General features: G+C 41.7%; 1 protein-coding gene across 8 annotated transcripts in view; it reads right to left on the minus strand.

The window, feature by feature from the left end:
- KIAA0825 (KIAA0825 ortholog) overlaps window positions 1-15,037 on the minus strand; it is a 516,601-nt gene that overhangs the window by 458,259 nt on the left and 43,305 nt on the right. For all 8 annotated transcript variants that reach the window (XM_068247538.1, XM_068247506.1, XM_068247507.1 and 5 more), the window contains exons 3-4: window positions 12,243-12,408; window positions 8,216-8,858 (exon numbers count right to left, since the gene is read on the minus strand). In XM_068247538.1, the coding sequence (XP_068103639.1) occupies window positions 8,216-8,858; window positions 12,243-12,408 (809 nt within the window). The remainder of the gene's footprint in view (window positions 1-8,215; window positions 8,859-12,242; window positions 12,409-15,037) is intronic.

The raw sequence follows: 15,037 nt of genomic DNA on the forward strand, positions 1-15,037 counted from the left end.
ATATATATATATATATATATATATATATATATATATATATTGTTTTTTTAACATATGACAGAGACACACACACACACAATGCTTAGCAAGCTTAGTGGCTGAAGTGTAGCTGTTTTTAAGTGTTGCTGGTTTTCTTCATTTCTCTCCTGTAGAATATAACACATCTGGAAAACAGGGAGTTTAATTCTATCACATGACTTATTTTAAAGGTGTTCTATGATGGAATTTATAAATGTCAGTGAAGGTAAAACACCTGGACGCACAGATTACTCCGCTGTGGAATCACTAGGAATAATATACTGTCTACAATAAAATAACTGGCACAGGTTAGAAATGACCCAGTTACTTGATGATTAATGGCAATTGTATTAATGTTCTGAAAACAAAGCATGTTATCCTCTAAACTACTGATAATAGTGCCATCATTTCAGCAGTAGAAACAACTGAGCTTGGCAAGTAGACAGAGAAGTGAGTGCCAATTACTAGCAGCCAATCACATACCACCTAATTATTTCAAGCAAGGATAGTCCTTAAAAACTGCTATGGGCTGCTGTCAAGTTACAGTAATTTACTTTGTATTATAAAAGTGTCTCAACAGTAAAAAAAATTGGATAACCTGTGAGACTGCCCATTGTAAACAGAGCATTTAGAGACACATGTAGCAAACAGCAAGTACAAGATTTTACATGGCTGCATTTATTAAACAAAAAGTTCAGATAATCAATGTTTATGGTGAAAGAAAGATATTTAGTAATGTCCATGCAGTTAGCATCTGATCGCCAGATGTTACATGTACCAGTTTTGAACTGCTCAGAAAACATAAATCCTCTACACAGATAACACAATTGATTTGCACGTGCAGCAGCCAAGTGGTGTTTGATCCCTGGTTGCTGGACAGCTGAACTGTACAGTTCTTCCACCTTATTGCGACTCAATCCCTAAGGCAACAGTTAAGGGCACAAGCTCATACAGATGTGTTCCTTGGCTATTATTGAGCATCCCGTACTGATACTTTGTTGAGGAGAGGTGGGACAATGATGTGGCACACGATGTATCAGCTTCGGGTAGGTGGGGTAAGAAGGGGACCGACTTTCGCTGGTTCCATCAAGCATGCATATGAGGCCTGAAGGTGTGTACACATGTATTGCAGTATAACTGTCACCCACAAGGATTGGGACTTGATCAGTAGAATGACAGTTCTTGGTGCAAAGTTATCCAGACAAGTTTCTCAGCTACCGACAAGCAACATGTACTGTCAATCAGAGGATGGATGAAGGATGATGTACGGTGCACGGTGGAGCCCCTTCTGACAGGCAAGGTAACTAAGGGAACAAGGCACTTGCCTGTTGCAGTCAGTTAAACATCTGGCATGCCAGATCTTTAAAGAGAACCCGAGGCGGGGTTCTGTGAATAAAATCCCCATACAGAGGCTGGGTCTGTCTATGGAGCCCAGCCTCTGTTGCTATATAGATCGCCCCTAAGCCCCCCCCCCCCTGCGCTCTGTAATCCCCCCATAAAACACAGTCGCGCTGCTGACACGCAGCTTGTCAGAGCGCGCTGTGTTTACCTCTCCTCTGTCAGTCTCGCCGCTTCCCGCCTCTTGCATCGCTCTGGTCCCCGCCCACATACCTTCCCTCGCCGCTGATTGGAGGGAAGGGACGCGGGCGGGACCGGAGTGATGCAGGAGGCGGGGGAGCAGCCGAGACTGACAGAGGAGAGGTAAACACAGCCGCACAGCACGGCTGTGAGTTATGGGGTATTGCAGAGCGCAGGGGGGGCTTAGGAGCGATCTATATAGCAACAGAGGCTGGGCTCTATAGACAGACCCAGCCTCTGTATGGGGATTTCATTCCCAGAACCCCGCCTCGGGTTCTCTTTAAAACACCACTATCACAAAAAAGTGTAACATTTAAAATACATGTAAACACATACAAATAACAAGTATGTTTCTTCCAGAGTAAAATGAGCCAAAGATTACTTTTCTCTGATGTTCCTGTCACGTACAGTAGTAGAAATTTGACAGAACTGACAGGTTTGGAGCAGCTCATCTCCTCATGGGGGATTCTCAGCATGGCCTTTATTGTTTATAAAGACACTCCCTGAAAATGATTTATACAAAGATGCTGGCCAGTCTTCCTGCACGCTGCACACTTTTTTGGCAGTTGGATGGCGCAACTGCCATTCACTAAGTGCTTTTGAAAAGAAATAAAACACTGAGGACCCCCCACGAGGATATGAGGCGGTCCAAAACCTGTCGGTTCTGTCTGATTTCTACAAGCTACTGTAAGTCACAGCAACATATGAGAAAAGTAATTTAGAGCACGTTTTACTCTGGTAGAAATGTACTTTTATTTGTACATTTTTACATGTACCTTAAATTTTACAATTTTCGCAATAGTGGTCCTTTAAGTGAGCTCATTGTACATCTGTATACATGCAAGATTCTCTGCCATGACAGCTCCAAACGATTGTCTCAACAGACGTCATTCTAGCGTGTGTACAAGGCTTCACTCTGCCCCACTCTCAACGGGCCTGATGCTATTCAAGGTGTTAAGTAGCTTGCAAGATGCGAGCTACTTATCACCTTTCCATCGCACGAGGACTACCAGCAAATCCTATTGCCAGTTTCACTCGTGCGATGGGCGATCGTTAGGGAGCGATGCTCCCATGTTACGGGCGATAGGGAGCAAAGCATGCAAAGTGTAATAGGATAGGGTGTAAGGAACTTGCTGGGCAATAATATCGCCCAAACGAGGTTTTTTTAACACCCTGCCTAGGGCTAAATGTAATTGGATCAGGCGACTTTATTGTCGCCTGATTATCGGACTCACCAGCGTTTAATGCTGGCGAGTCTGACAATTGCATTAGGCCCAATGTCCTTTCACACAATCCTAAATGTAAATACTTTTTTCCCTTCATGAAAAGTTTTAATGGTACACATAAGTATCTGTAGTCTTGTCAGTCACAGGCCCGCAGTTACTACACGTTCAGTGCACCTTTGGAACTTTTCTTATGAACAGTCTACACAATTTTAAAAGTTTGTATTTCTGAAGAGATGTGCATTAGTATGCCATCATAGCTCTTCTGTACAGAACATTAATATTTACAGTCAAGCACCAACCAGGAGTGCAGCTTCGCTCAAGTTTTCCCTAAAACATCTGCGTGCCGCGCTGCACACCGTTCTGCCGAAGCCCTCTCTTCCCAGCGATAAACAACCAACTGAAGTAGAGTAATAATGTGAAGGTTAAAATATTGTATATCATAATTATCTGCTACATCCTCTACCGTGATGATGCAACGGAATGCAACTGCAGCTCTGACAGTATTATGGCTTCAGTGAATTATGTTATGGCTTGAATACATCTAATAAATATCTCAGAGCGTATGTTCAGCCTTAGCTGTAGCTTCCAGACAGCAGCCATACATCTGTATTAAATTTACATGGGTCAGTGTTAGATTATTCAGTTTTATACATCCACCAGGATCAATTACTGTGCATGCATTTCCCCGTGTGCTACTTAGTAAAACAAATATCAACTCAGCCACCTCCCTCAGCATGTGGACTAGAATTGCTCTAGCTGAAGTTTACTCATTTCTAACTTAAAAAGAAAGTTGGCTGGTACGGTGTGGTAAAATATATTTTATTTTATTAAGTGTTGTCATCATCACGTGGATAATCCTTTGTATAATTGATTACTGTTATACAAGAATTCAGAGTGAGGCTAGATGATGATACTATTAAAAGTAACATAATGGCCTCAATTCATTAAGCATTACCGGATTAGGTAATGCAGAAAACAGTTGATTTTACAGATCATCTTGACAAATTCCAATTCACTAAACGTATTACCGCACTTAAGAGTAAAATTACCAACTAGTGAGGTAAATTACCTGTAATACCTCAAGAAATGTCAAGAAATTGCAATTCACAAAGATTAAAGCATTCAGTAAATCAAACAAAGGTGTTCGGTATTTACTTCCGGCTCTGACCAGCCGATAACGCACACTCTCCATGTGGTAACATATTGACAGATGTAGCAGACAGCCAATAGGGAGAGACACACAACCCAGCTCCTCAACTGATTTGGTCCAATACCCTAGGAGGTGGGGCTTCACTTCAGCAGAAAAGGAGAAGGAGACATTTTATAAGGCTTTTTTGCATCCCTTTAGATGTGACTGTCTGTATGTATGGTATATAGAAGAGCTCCCCTTGGTGGCTGCAGCATATCTAAAGAGATGCCGGGTATGCACTGGAACGAAAACCCCACCTCATGCTTACAGCTTCCTGCCTATCTGCTGAACTGCTCCACAGCTGGTGAGACTTACCGAGCAGGGCTTAGTGAAATGAAGCATGTTTATTTGGTAAGTTACCAAACTTCTACATCATGCAGAAAATCTTGGTGAATTTGGGAAAAAAAATGTTAAATACCAAATGCGGTGTTTTACTGACCCAAATTATTTTGCCAAACTGCCCTTAGGGAATTGAGGCCATTGTTACTCACTAAGAGAAAATCTATAAACTTGCAGTAACTGAAAGACTGCAAATCCAAGAAATGTACTGCAATTTGCTAGCTCCTTCTACAAGCGATATTTTAATTTTCTGACGCATGATGTACAAGTGCTTTATGTAGTATACTGTACCAGATTATCTTCTGAAGCTAAAAGGCACATCCAGAAAAATATGGCTTGTACCAGACTAAGTAAAATACATGTAGTAGTCAGTCAGTTGACAAACTTAAGTCTCATATACAAAGTAGAGAGTACTCATCTGAGGTGATTGGTCTGGGCCATCTCTGCCTAGAAACTACCATAAGTGAAGCCTTTCTGATGCATCACTAAGAGATCTGGTGTGGCAGATGATCTTGGATGAGCGCAGGCAGAGCACTTTATTTCCATGTTTACCACTCTTGCTGAAAGCGGCTTTGCCATGCACCGTTGTCTCTCTCTCTCAACAGAGTTGTGCAATGATAAGACCTTAGACCTGAAATGTTGTCCACAGGATCAAATATACAAGCAGCAAGAAGAGTAGCTATGGTGCCAATATAAAATACATATTAATTATAACACAGGGGTTACATTTAAAAGTTTGTATTAATGTAAAGGGCATTATAACATCCCCTCCAAAAAAGTTAGTACTCGAAAAATATATGTAACACTCCCCCCCCCCTTTTTTTTCGTGTAAAATAGGCCCCTATATGTCTCCCCTTTTTTTTTTTTCTTTTGCAGTGCCAGCGAGATTGTGGGAACGTTTTTCCTTTTTTTTTTTTTAGCTACAGTACTACAGTAACAAGTAACTCAGCATGCAAATAACACAAATCTTACTATTTCGGATAAAATAAAAATAGGTAAGGTAAATAAGTAATTTCTTATTGGATGATTTTTTTTCAGTTAATATGGAGTGTCATAGAACATTTCTTTTTTTTTTGGAAGAAAACAATGTCTACAAAAAGTGGTTCTTCAGATATTCACAATTAGGGCATGTGATGCTTGCACATCTGGGTAGAGCAAATATAACCCTTTCTAATATCAAGTTATCAGGATTCCTACATGACCTAGGAGGGAAATAAGTGTATGTAGTTACCAAATGTCTATCCGTGTAGCACTGGCAACAAGTCAGAAGAAACCAGTAAAAAAAATTTGGTGAGAAAAACTCTACAAGTGTGAAAAAAATTGACCCCAATCATATTCCAACAGTAACTGCATAAATGGACAAAGCTGTGTACTCTGTTTTTTTTTTTTAATTGTAAGATTACTCTGGGTAGCTATTGGTTATCATCATGTTGTTTTTGATAAGATGTATCTATCTTAAGCTATATCAAGTTGACACTTGTATAAGCAATCTTTTATTATAATCTTTCTGCCTATTAATGGAGTTTAATGAAAGTCCCTGCTTAGGATTACACTCTAAATTAGTGTATTTACTTTTTTTTTTCAATAAAATTATTTGAAACAAAAAATAAAAATAAAAGTGCTAACATTTGTATAGTACTTTTCTCCTGAAGGATTCAAAGCACTTGGGAGCTGCTACTCCACAGCTTTTTAAATGCCTGATGAAGAGCCAGACGACTCGAAACAAACTACTGTCTAGGCACATGCTAAAAATATTGTTTTCAATCTTTTATGAAGAGGAATGAATTTCTGTTGTAAAGGAGAGGTACGTTTTCGCTTTTCTATACTATATTGTTATATCCTTACATATATCTAGATGTATAAGAAGCCTAAATATAAAAAAATAAATGTTGAAACCAGGATAATTCATGTAAAAGTGGGTATCCTGAATAATTGATTAATACATTCTACTATACCAGGAAACCCCTGATTCTCAAAAGAACACCACAACTGCTGCTCTAACTGCTGCCCACACTAAGCTGCCATCAATACTTAGCCACCACCCACAAGTACGTTGCCTTCACTAAGCCACTGCCCACAACTGTACCTTTCACAGTTGCTTTGGGATCCGTGCATTTAAGTTTTGGAACGAGTTTACAAGTAAAGAGAGGTCAAATGCAGATATACAAGCAAAGAGACAGACTGTATTAACCACTTGCTGACCGCGCACTCATAACGCGCGTCGGCAAAGTGGCAGCTGCAGGCTGATTAATCAGGAAGCAGCCGCTCGTGCGAGCGGCTGCTTCCTGTTAATTCACGGCGGGGGGCTCCGTGAATAGCCTGCGGGCCGCCGATGGCGGCTCGCAGGCTAAATGTAAACACAAGCGGAAATAATCCACTTTGTTTACATTGTACGGCGCTGCTGCGCAGCAGCGCCGTAAGTCAGATCGGCGATCCCCGGCCAATCAGCGGCCGGGGATCGCCGCTATGTGACAGGGGACAGCCTGTCACTGGCTGCACAGGACGGATAGCGTCCTGTGCAGCCCCGATCTCCGGGGGGGGGGGAGCAGGTAGGAGAGGGAGGGGGGAATTTTGCCGCGGAGGGGGGCTTTGAGGTGCCCCCCCCCGCCAGCCACACGCAGGCAGGAGAGATCGGACCCCCCCAGCACATCATCCTCCTAGTGGGGAAAAAAGGGGGGCAATCTGATCTCTCTGCCTGCTACCTGATCTGTGCTGGGGGCTGCAGAGCCCACCCAGCACAGATCACTAAACACAGCGCTGGTCCTTAAGGGGGGGTAAAGGATGGGTCATCAAGTGGTTAAAAGAGCCCTTAACAAAGCAACGGCTGGTGAGTAGTAGTCTAAAAGTTTCACTTATATATTTTTTTAAGTAATAGAAAGCAGAAACAAGCAGCAAGGCAAAAGAAGAAAAAGCAAGTGACACCTGTGCATCCTGATGCATATAAACAATGTTTCCTTTATCAGAAACAGATAAGGGTAGGCTTTTGAACAAATTTGTTAACCTGAACACATATTGATAAAATGTTGATTTTGCGCAAATTTTTGCGTTGCGCGCGATCGCGCATTTTCACGCAAAATGATGCAGTTTTCGCGCACAAACGAATTTTCACATGAAATTGATATTGTTTGCACACGAAATTTGTGTTTGCGCGCAAAATTTGAAAATTTGCGTGTGCTAACAGTTAGCACTTTTTTGTGAATCAAGCCCTAAGAGTCTACAGTGCATCCGGAAAGTATTAAGAGCACATCCCTTTTTTCCACATTTTGATATGTTAAAACCTTATTCCAAAACAGAATAAAGAAACTCTGTAAGAAAAGAAAAAAAAACATCTGGGGAAATTTACCTCATTAGGATCCAGAGGCTTCCCCCCTCCACCACCATTCCAGCGATCCAGCCCTGGAAACCCCCCGAACGTCTGAGAGGTAAATATTTACCAACTGCCATGCAGCAAGCCGAGCCCTACTGCGCAGGCGACTCGGGTGCAGTGCAGTAGAGCAGACCCGATCAGGCTCGGCTATTTCCGCTACAGCCTGAGCGGAGAGCCTCTACTACGCTTGCGCTGGAGTCTGGGAAGGTAAATATCCTTGTGGTTTTGGGGGCTCCAGCGCTGGATTGCCGGGACGGAGGAGGACGGGAAAAGCCTAATTAGGATCCAAAGGCTTCCCCCTCCCAAAGTATCCCCCAGAGGGTATTTTTTTTTTCATACAGTTTAACTTTAAATTCATTTTTTTCGACAGAATTCTACACACAGCACAACATGACAATGACAACACTGTAGATACACTGTAGATCTTAAAAAATATTTAAAAACCTCTTATCAATATATAAACTCAAGTGATAGGAATTGAGAAATGTAAGCACTTACCTAGGGCATGCACTCTCTGTTTGTGTTTTTTCCTGGTGATTCTTGATGGCTGAAGAGGTTGCTCCACTGTGCTGGTTTTGCAAAGTATTTCAAAGAATGTTTTCATCTCTTCTGTGATGGCTTCAAAGAAAGTCTCATTGATAAACTTAATTATTAATGGGGAGTCTATAACATGGCTTAACACAGACATATCCTCTTTAATCAATGCCAACACCTTGGGAATAGCAGTCTGGTAAGTCCCAAGTACATTTTCAATCATTCTCTCACTATATTTATGAAGGATTTCAATAACAAAATTCTGCTGGATTTTCTGGTATTTAACAAGAGTATCCGATCCCGGATACAGAAAAAACAAGGACTGTAACCTCTGAACCTGAATCCTAGATTGACTGGTAGAAATATCAGAACTGGCTTGCAGTATTCCAAGAAGATGGCGTCGTAGATGAAGTCTAACATCATCCCAAGCAGTCTGCAGATCCATGGAGCATTCATCATCAGTGGCATGCAGTGAGGTCTGAGATGTGCATTGGAAAGAGCCACCAGTGGCCGAAGAAGGAAAAGTCACGCCACACTTACGGGATAGGGCCACGAGAAGTTGCAGGACCATGTCCTCCTGATCTTTATTGTTCTTCAAAAAATGTTGCTGGAGAAGACCATAGTTAAAAATAAATACATAAATCAGATCATGACTTCATGCAAAGGAGTTGATTTGCTATGCCTCTCAAGGTCTCCAGAAAACAGTGGACGGATTTATTTATTTTTAATCTGCTAGGTGGCAAAGGTATGCAACACATCTAGGAATCTAGGATATACAGGTATCAATACATGGTGAAGCTAATAAATGAATAGTGTGATTGCAGCCTACAGGTGGCCACACACAATACAATAAAATGATCTAATTTTATTACACTTCAATAAAAATTATCAGTTGTACAGAAAAATGGAAAGCTTTTTTTATATGTTCAAGAAATCTGAATAGGGAGTGGCAGATTTTTCTGATCAAACAAGGAATTGAGTTGTTTGATTTTCAGATTTGATAACATGATTACCGTATATTCCGGCGTATAAGACGACTGGGCGTATAAGACGACCCCCCAACTTTTCCAGTTAAAATATAGAGTTTGGGATATACTCGCCGTATAAGACTACCCCTCTTCCAACGCACACCAAATAAAAATAAAAATAAAAAAATCATGTACTGGTGCTGTGTATGAACAGATACTGGTGCTGTACTGTATGTGTTACCCAGTATATAATAGTATATAGTCAATTGACTTGTTGCATTGGTCAACTCTCCTTAAATAGACTATTTAGCTCTCCTTGTCTACCTGTTTATCAGAGCGGTATGGAAGAATAGATTGCGCTCCCTCAGCAGGGAGATCTGAGAGGCGGTAACAGGATAGGGCTCATCACCCCGCTTCAATGACACCTGGCATATAAGACGACCCCCAACTTTTCAGAAGATTTTCAAGGGTTAAAAAGTAGTCTTATACGCAGGAATATACAGTACTTGCATAATAAAATAATCAAATTATATTTTTTATTCAATTTACCAACCCAAATTGATCTTGCAGAAAATTCAATAAAAGCCTGATAGGGTGTGGTAGAAAAGTTGATTTAATAGATGTATAAAGTTGATTGTTTTATAAAAAAAAAATTTAAATTTAAAAAAGTTGAACCCTGTGTGGCCACCTTTAGGACTGGCAAAGAATGTTCACTACTTCAACTCAGGAGGATTCTAGTAAATCACAATTTTTTTTACGTACCATTATTACTAACATTCAGCAGAAAACTCTTCAAAGACACAAATCTCTACAAAACACTTGTATCTGGCTGAACAAACACTCCTGATAAAAGGGCTTTGCTTATAATAAGTTCAAAATGTCATTATTTCTTTCCATTAGGAGCAGAACAGATTTTACAACACACTGACATGGCTGCAGTCTACACTTCAATTAAGAATTGCAGTCCTTAAGAATAAAAATGTGAAACTCTGGGAGAGTTCTATTTACCATCATTACTACACACACAACTATCTCCATCTTATTGAAGTTTGTTTTCTGTTTTTGTGTTAAAATGAAAGGCGCAAGTACAAATAATGATGCCCCCAGCAAAATGTAGAAGGCGACCTCTAATGTTCGCTCCCTTTCCCTTGCTGTCAAAGTTACTTGTGTACCCAGACCCAGCAGCTGGCACATACGAGTGTCCATAGGTGTGATGGCATGGTGAGACACACTTTGGGAACTGATGTGCATAACGTCAAGCACACATTTGTTCAGCATGTGCAAATGTGCGAGCCAAGGCTCTGTGTCAAAACACACGTTTGTTCGCATGTGTGGCAACGTGAGGGCACGTTTGTGCATACATAAATTACGTGCCAAAAGGTCAATAAAATCCTGGGGAAGTCCCCTCACCAGTTGCTGTAGTTTGCAGTTAGGGTTTGTATTCCTGTCCTGACTTATTGTCTGCCCTGTTCTTGTCTGATGATGATACTGAATTGTATTAGGATCTGATCCGTTGCCAAACTCTGCTTTGTCTGACTACACGCTCTGTTACCAAACCTGTCTTGTCTGAGAACTCCATCCACTGCTGATCTCTGCTCTGTCCGATTATCTGTTGCTGACCTTTGCCTGTACGACTACCTGCCCCATTGATGACTATTACCTTGCTGCATCTAACAAGTATCCTCATGCTCCTGCCTCATGAAGCTTAATTCCTGCTACAGCTACAACTGCTGCTGTTCCTGCTGACGATATTACAGCATGCCAACTGAGTTCATTCAATATTGTCGTGGTCAATTTCAGGGAGAAGATGAAGTCAAAATACAGCTCACCCTGCTCCTGCAGAAACTCCAGGCCCTTGTCAATTACTATTCTCCCTCCCAGTTGTGGCAACCTGGGGGGGGGGACATGTAATTCGGGCACTGGCTATCGCTCTCTGGGTGCACAAATCAGCCACACAGCGCTGTCGCTGAAACACTGAAGTCAGCTACCTCGTGCCAACTGGTCTGTTGTCTCATCTTTACTTTTTCTGCCACTGGAGTTGCCTGCTCCTGGTTTACAGCCCAGCCCTAATCTGCCCCAGCTCCAGGGGTTACGGGCTGTGATTTGCAAGAGAAGCTATTCTCTGCATCGCGACCTCTGAAGATTCAGGTATGTGTCACTAATTTACTTGACATTTGTCTCCCCCTGGTGATCCTTACAGCCTTTGGGGGGGGGGGGGGGGGGTGTAAATGTATAATGGGACACAAAACAAGTGTGGCCATGATGATCTTTACACCCATAAAAAGTGCAGACACAAAAACAGCTGATCTGGAGGATGAACCCCTGTATACTATAGAGAAAAACAGCAACTGGTGCCCCCAGCTCTGAGCCCTCCTGTGGTCTTTGGGGGTGCTCCTCTATAGCTATTCCCCAGGTTAAACCTCTTCCTCCACAACTGATCCTCCACAAGATACTGTTGGGATGAACCATTACATCGGCTTCAAGTGAAATGATTTTTGCACCTGAGTGTCCATCTATAGCTATATGCACCCTTTGTAAGGAGGCCTCCAACTCAACCAACTGTATTAATTTAATTTAGTTTATATTTTGGAGAATGCAACATAGGTGTGACTTTGTTGTAGAAATGGACATAATTGGCAGCTGAGGGGCGACCTAATATTTCTGAGGGCGACGGTTTCCATCTATAACTGATGTATTTTGTTTGGGTAGAATAGATTTTTATACGAAAACTGTACTCTTTCTGAGCTCTAGTAACGTGGGAAAATGCATCGCCCAGTTTGCTCTAATAGAAGCACTGGTCCAGCATTCAGAAGAGATTGGCCTAAGAGATCACGGAAGACTGTTTAGATGTACAATCCTCAAGTGATCCTACAGTAATCTGGATGAGGATATGTGTTCACTAAGCCATACTGTTCCTAGTAATCAATAATTATTAACCAAACCAAGCAGTAACTATTTAACAGACAGTTAAAATTTCTGACACAAAGCTTTACAATTGATAAATGTTTTTTTTTTCTTTTTACCAAAGTCTTGAGGAATGTCATAACTTCATTGTGAGGAGTATCAGCCAGTATGCGGGATACAGGGGGATTTTTCAGCCACTGTACACAGTCCTCATTGCTCTGCAATACTTCCTCCCCATACTTTTCATTTACTTCCAAACGGAGGGTTTCCAGGCACTCTTCAATGCTGGAAGGAGGAAAACAACAGATTCAAAAAAATACAAGTTGTTATCAGTATTTATAACTTCAAAACCATACCATTCAAATTAGCAACATGGTGGTACACACCTTAGTTTGTGGATGACAAGATGTAACAAGAAAAAGCTTTAAAGAGGAACTTTAACTCAGGATTATACTTCATCCCAATCAGTAGCTAATACCCACTTTCCTATGAGAAATCTTTACCTTTAATCAAAAAGGGGGGGGGGTCTGTATGGCAGTTTCCTGTCTGTGAACCTTGCTGAATTGTGGGAAATAACAGCTTTTTCTAACTGCACAGCAAGCAATCTCTGTGCACAGATCTCCTATTAATGAACATTCCGTACTGATCACCTGGCAGAACTAAAGATGTCGCCACCAGCGATAAATTTCCGAATGTGAATCAGGGAGAGGATTGTTTGCCCATTGTAAAATCTTTCCTCTGAGAGGAAAGATTTTACAATGGGCAAACACTGACTAAATAACACTAACTAAATAACCTATAAATGAATAGTAGTTTATTAATGATGGTATTTTCACTATGGTTCTTATTTAAAGAGAAACTCTGACCAAGATTTGAACTTTATCCCAATCAGTAGCGGATACCCCCTTTTACATGAGAAATCTATTCCTTTTCACAAACAGACCACCAGGGGGCGCTGTATGACTGATATTGTGGTGAAACCCCTCCCACAAGAAACTCTGAGGACCGTGGAACTCCTGGCAGTTTCCTGTCTGTGAAACTTGTTGCATTGTGGGAAATAGCTGTTTCCAACTGCCAAAAAAGGATGAAGCAGCTACATCACCTGCCAATATTAAAAATGTCACCATGTAAATGTCACCATGTCAGAATGTAAATCAGGGATTTAAAAGATTTTACAATGGGCAAACACTAACTAAATAATTTATACATACGGTAACTATTGTAAAAATGAAGCAATTTTTATTACATTATTTTCACTGGAGATCCTCTTTAAGGGCACGTCCCTTGAAATCACAATTAAGTTCAACAAGAGAACACTAAATGCACATATGCCCATTTTTTAACCAATGCAGTTATTGTGCTGGCAAGAAAAGCGAATCCGTTTTTATGGCCATCTCCCATTTACAGTAGGATGTACCAGTGAGTATTTTAAGGAACATTGGGGTTGATTCACTAAGTGAAATAGTGCCAGCAAACCTCCTGAGGCTCTTGCTATTAAATCAGCGCAACTTAATTTTCCTTCCATGCACACTACCCGTGCTAGTGGCAGTGTAGCATGTATAACTAAACAGCGGGAGCTGCTTAGCACAGCCGCACGGTAGTGATGTTTTGCCACCACGATACTTCACTAGTGTGGCCACTACGATGTTAATTAACATACTGTATATTCCGGCATATAAGACGACTTTTTAACCCCTAAAAATCTTCTGAAAAGTCGGGTGTCGTCTTATACGCCGGGTGTCAGGCTGCCGGGTCTCAGCACATGTGTTAGGCTGACCTGTAATCGGGTGCTGCTGTCATCGGGAAACGTTCCAGCAATCCAGATGGCATATTGCGATCAGCCGCTCGTGTGGGTAATAGAGCAGCTTCCTTGTTCGGGGGTCACCTGACTGGTGACGTGTGCGGCTGTGCGCTCCAATGGTGGCATGTGTGCTCACGCCGGAAGAGATTGCCGGCGGACTGTGGAGCGCACATGTCACCGGTCAGGTGACCCACAACCAGGAAGCTGCTCTATTACCTGCGCGAGTGGCTGTTCGCAATATGCCATCTGGATTGCTGGAAACTTTAACTCAAGATGGAAACCCGAAGCCTACAACAATTTCCCGATGACTCCAGCACACGGTACAGCAATGGAGTCATCGGTCCCCGCATAGCCAGCACAGCGCGATCTCTGTTCCCTCCCACTGCAATGCCAGTTGCTACTACCGGTATCTTTTATTCAGTAAATATTTTATACTGTTTATCTCCTATATTGTCCTATGATGTCCTATGATAAATGTTTTATGATACAATCATTTTGATGTGAGGTAATGTGAGGTGCAAAGGGGTTGGTATACAGGGGTGGGACAGGTGGATGGAGGATGCAGAGAGGGGGTAGTCTTATACGGCGAGTATATCCCAAACGCTATATTTTAACTGGCAAAGTTGGGGGGTCGTCTTATACGCCCAGTCGTCTTATACGCCGGCATATACGGTAGTTACTATGTAATTAACATAGTAACAATGTTAATTGACAAAGTAGCTTGTGCTATTTTCCATAGTGAATCAACCTCATTGGGCCCAATCCAATTCACTTTTTCTCCTACATAATTTTCCTTTTCTGATTAAAACAGCTTTTCAGCACTCTGCAAAAAAAGTACCAAAAAGTAGGTGAAAAAGTACTGCTAAAATTGTTCTGAGCATTTTCTTCCTTGCTGGGGGCTTAAAAGGCATTGTATTGATCAGATGTGAAATTATCACCCAAAAGAAAACTAAGGAGAAAAGGTTTACTGGATTCGGTCACTCTATTACAGAGCAGTGATTCAAAACGAATTCCCCCTGAGATGTGACGGTTGTTGGTAACAGGCTGGCGGGGGACAAGCGTGTAGCTCAGGCATGGACTCTCAGTGGAAGGGCTGAGATTTTGTAAACCCGC

This window comes from Hyperolius riggenbachi, chromosome 1 (assembly GCF_040937935.1).
Source record: "Hyperolius riggenbachi isolate aHypRig1 chromosome 1, aHypRig1.pri, whole genome shotgun sequence".
Taxonomy (NCBI): Eukaryota; Metazoa; Chordata; class Amphibia; order Anura; family Hyperoliidae; genus Hyperolius; species Hyperolius riggenbachi.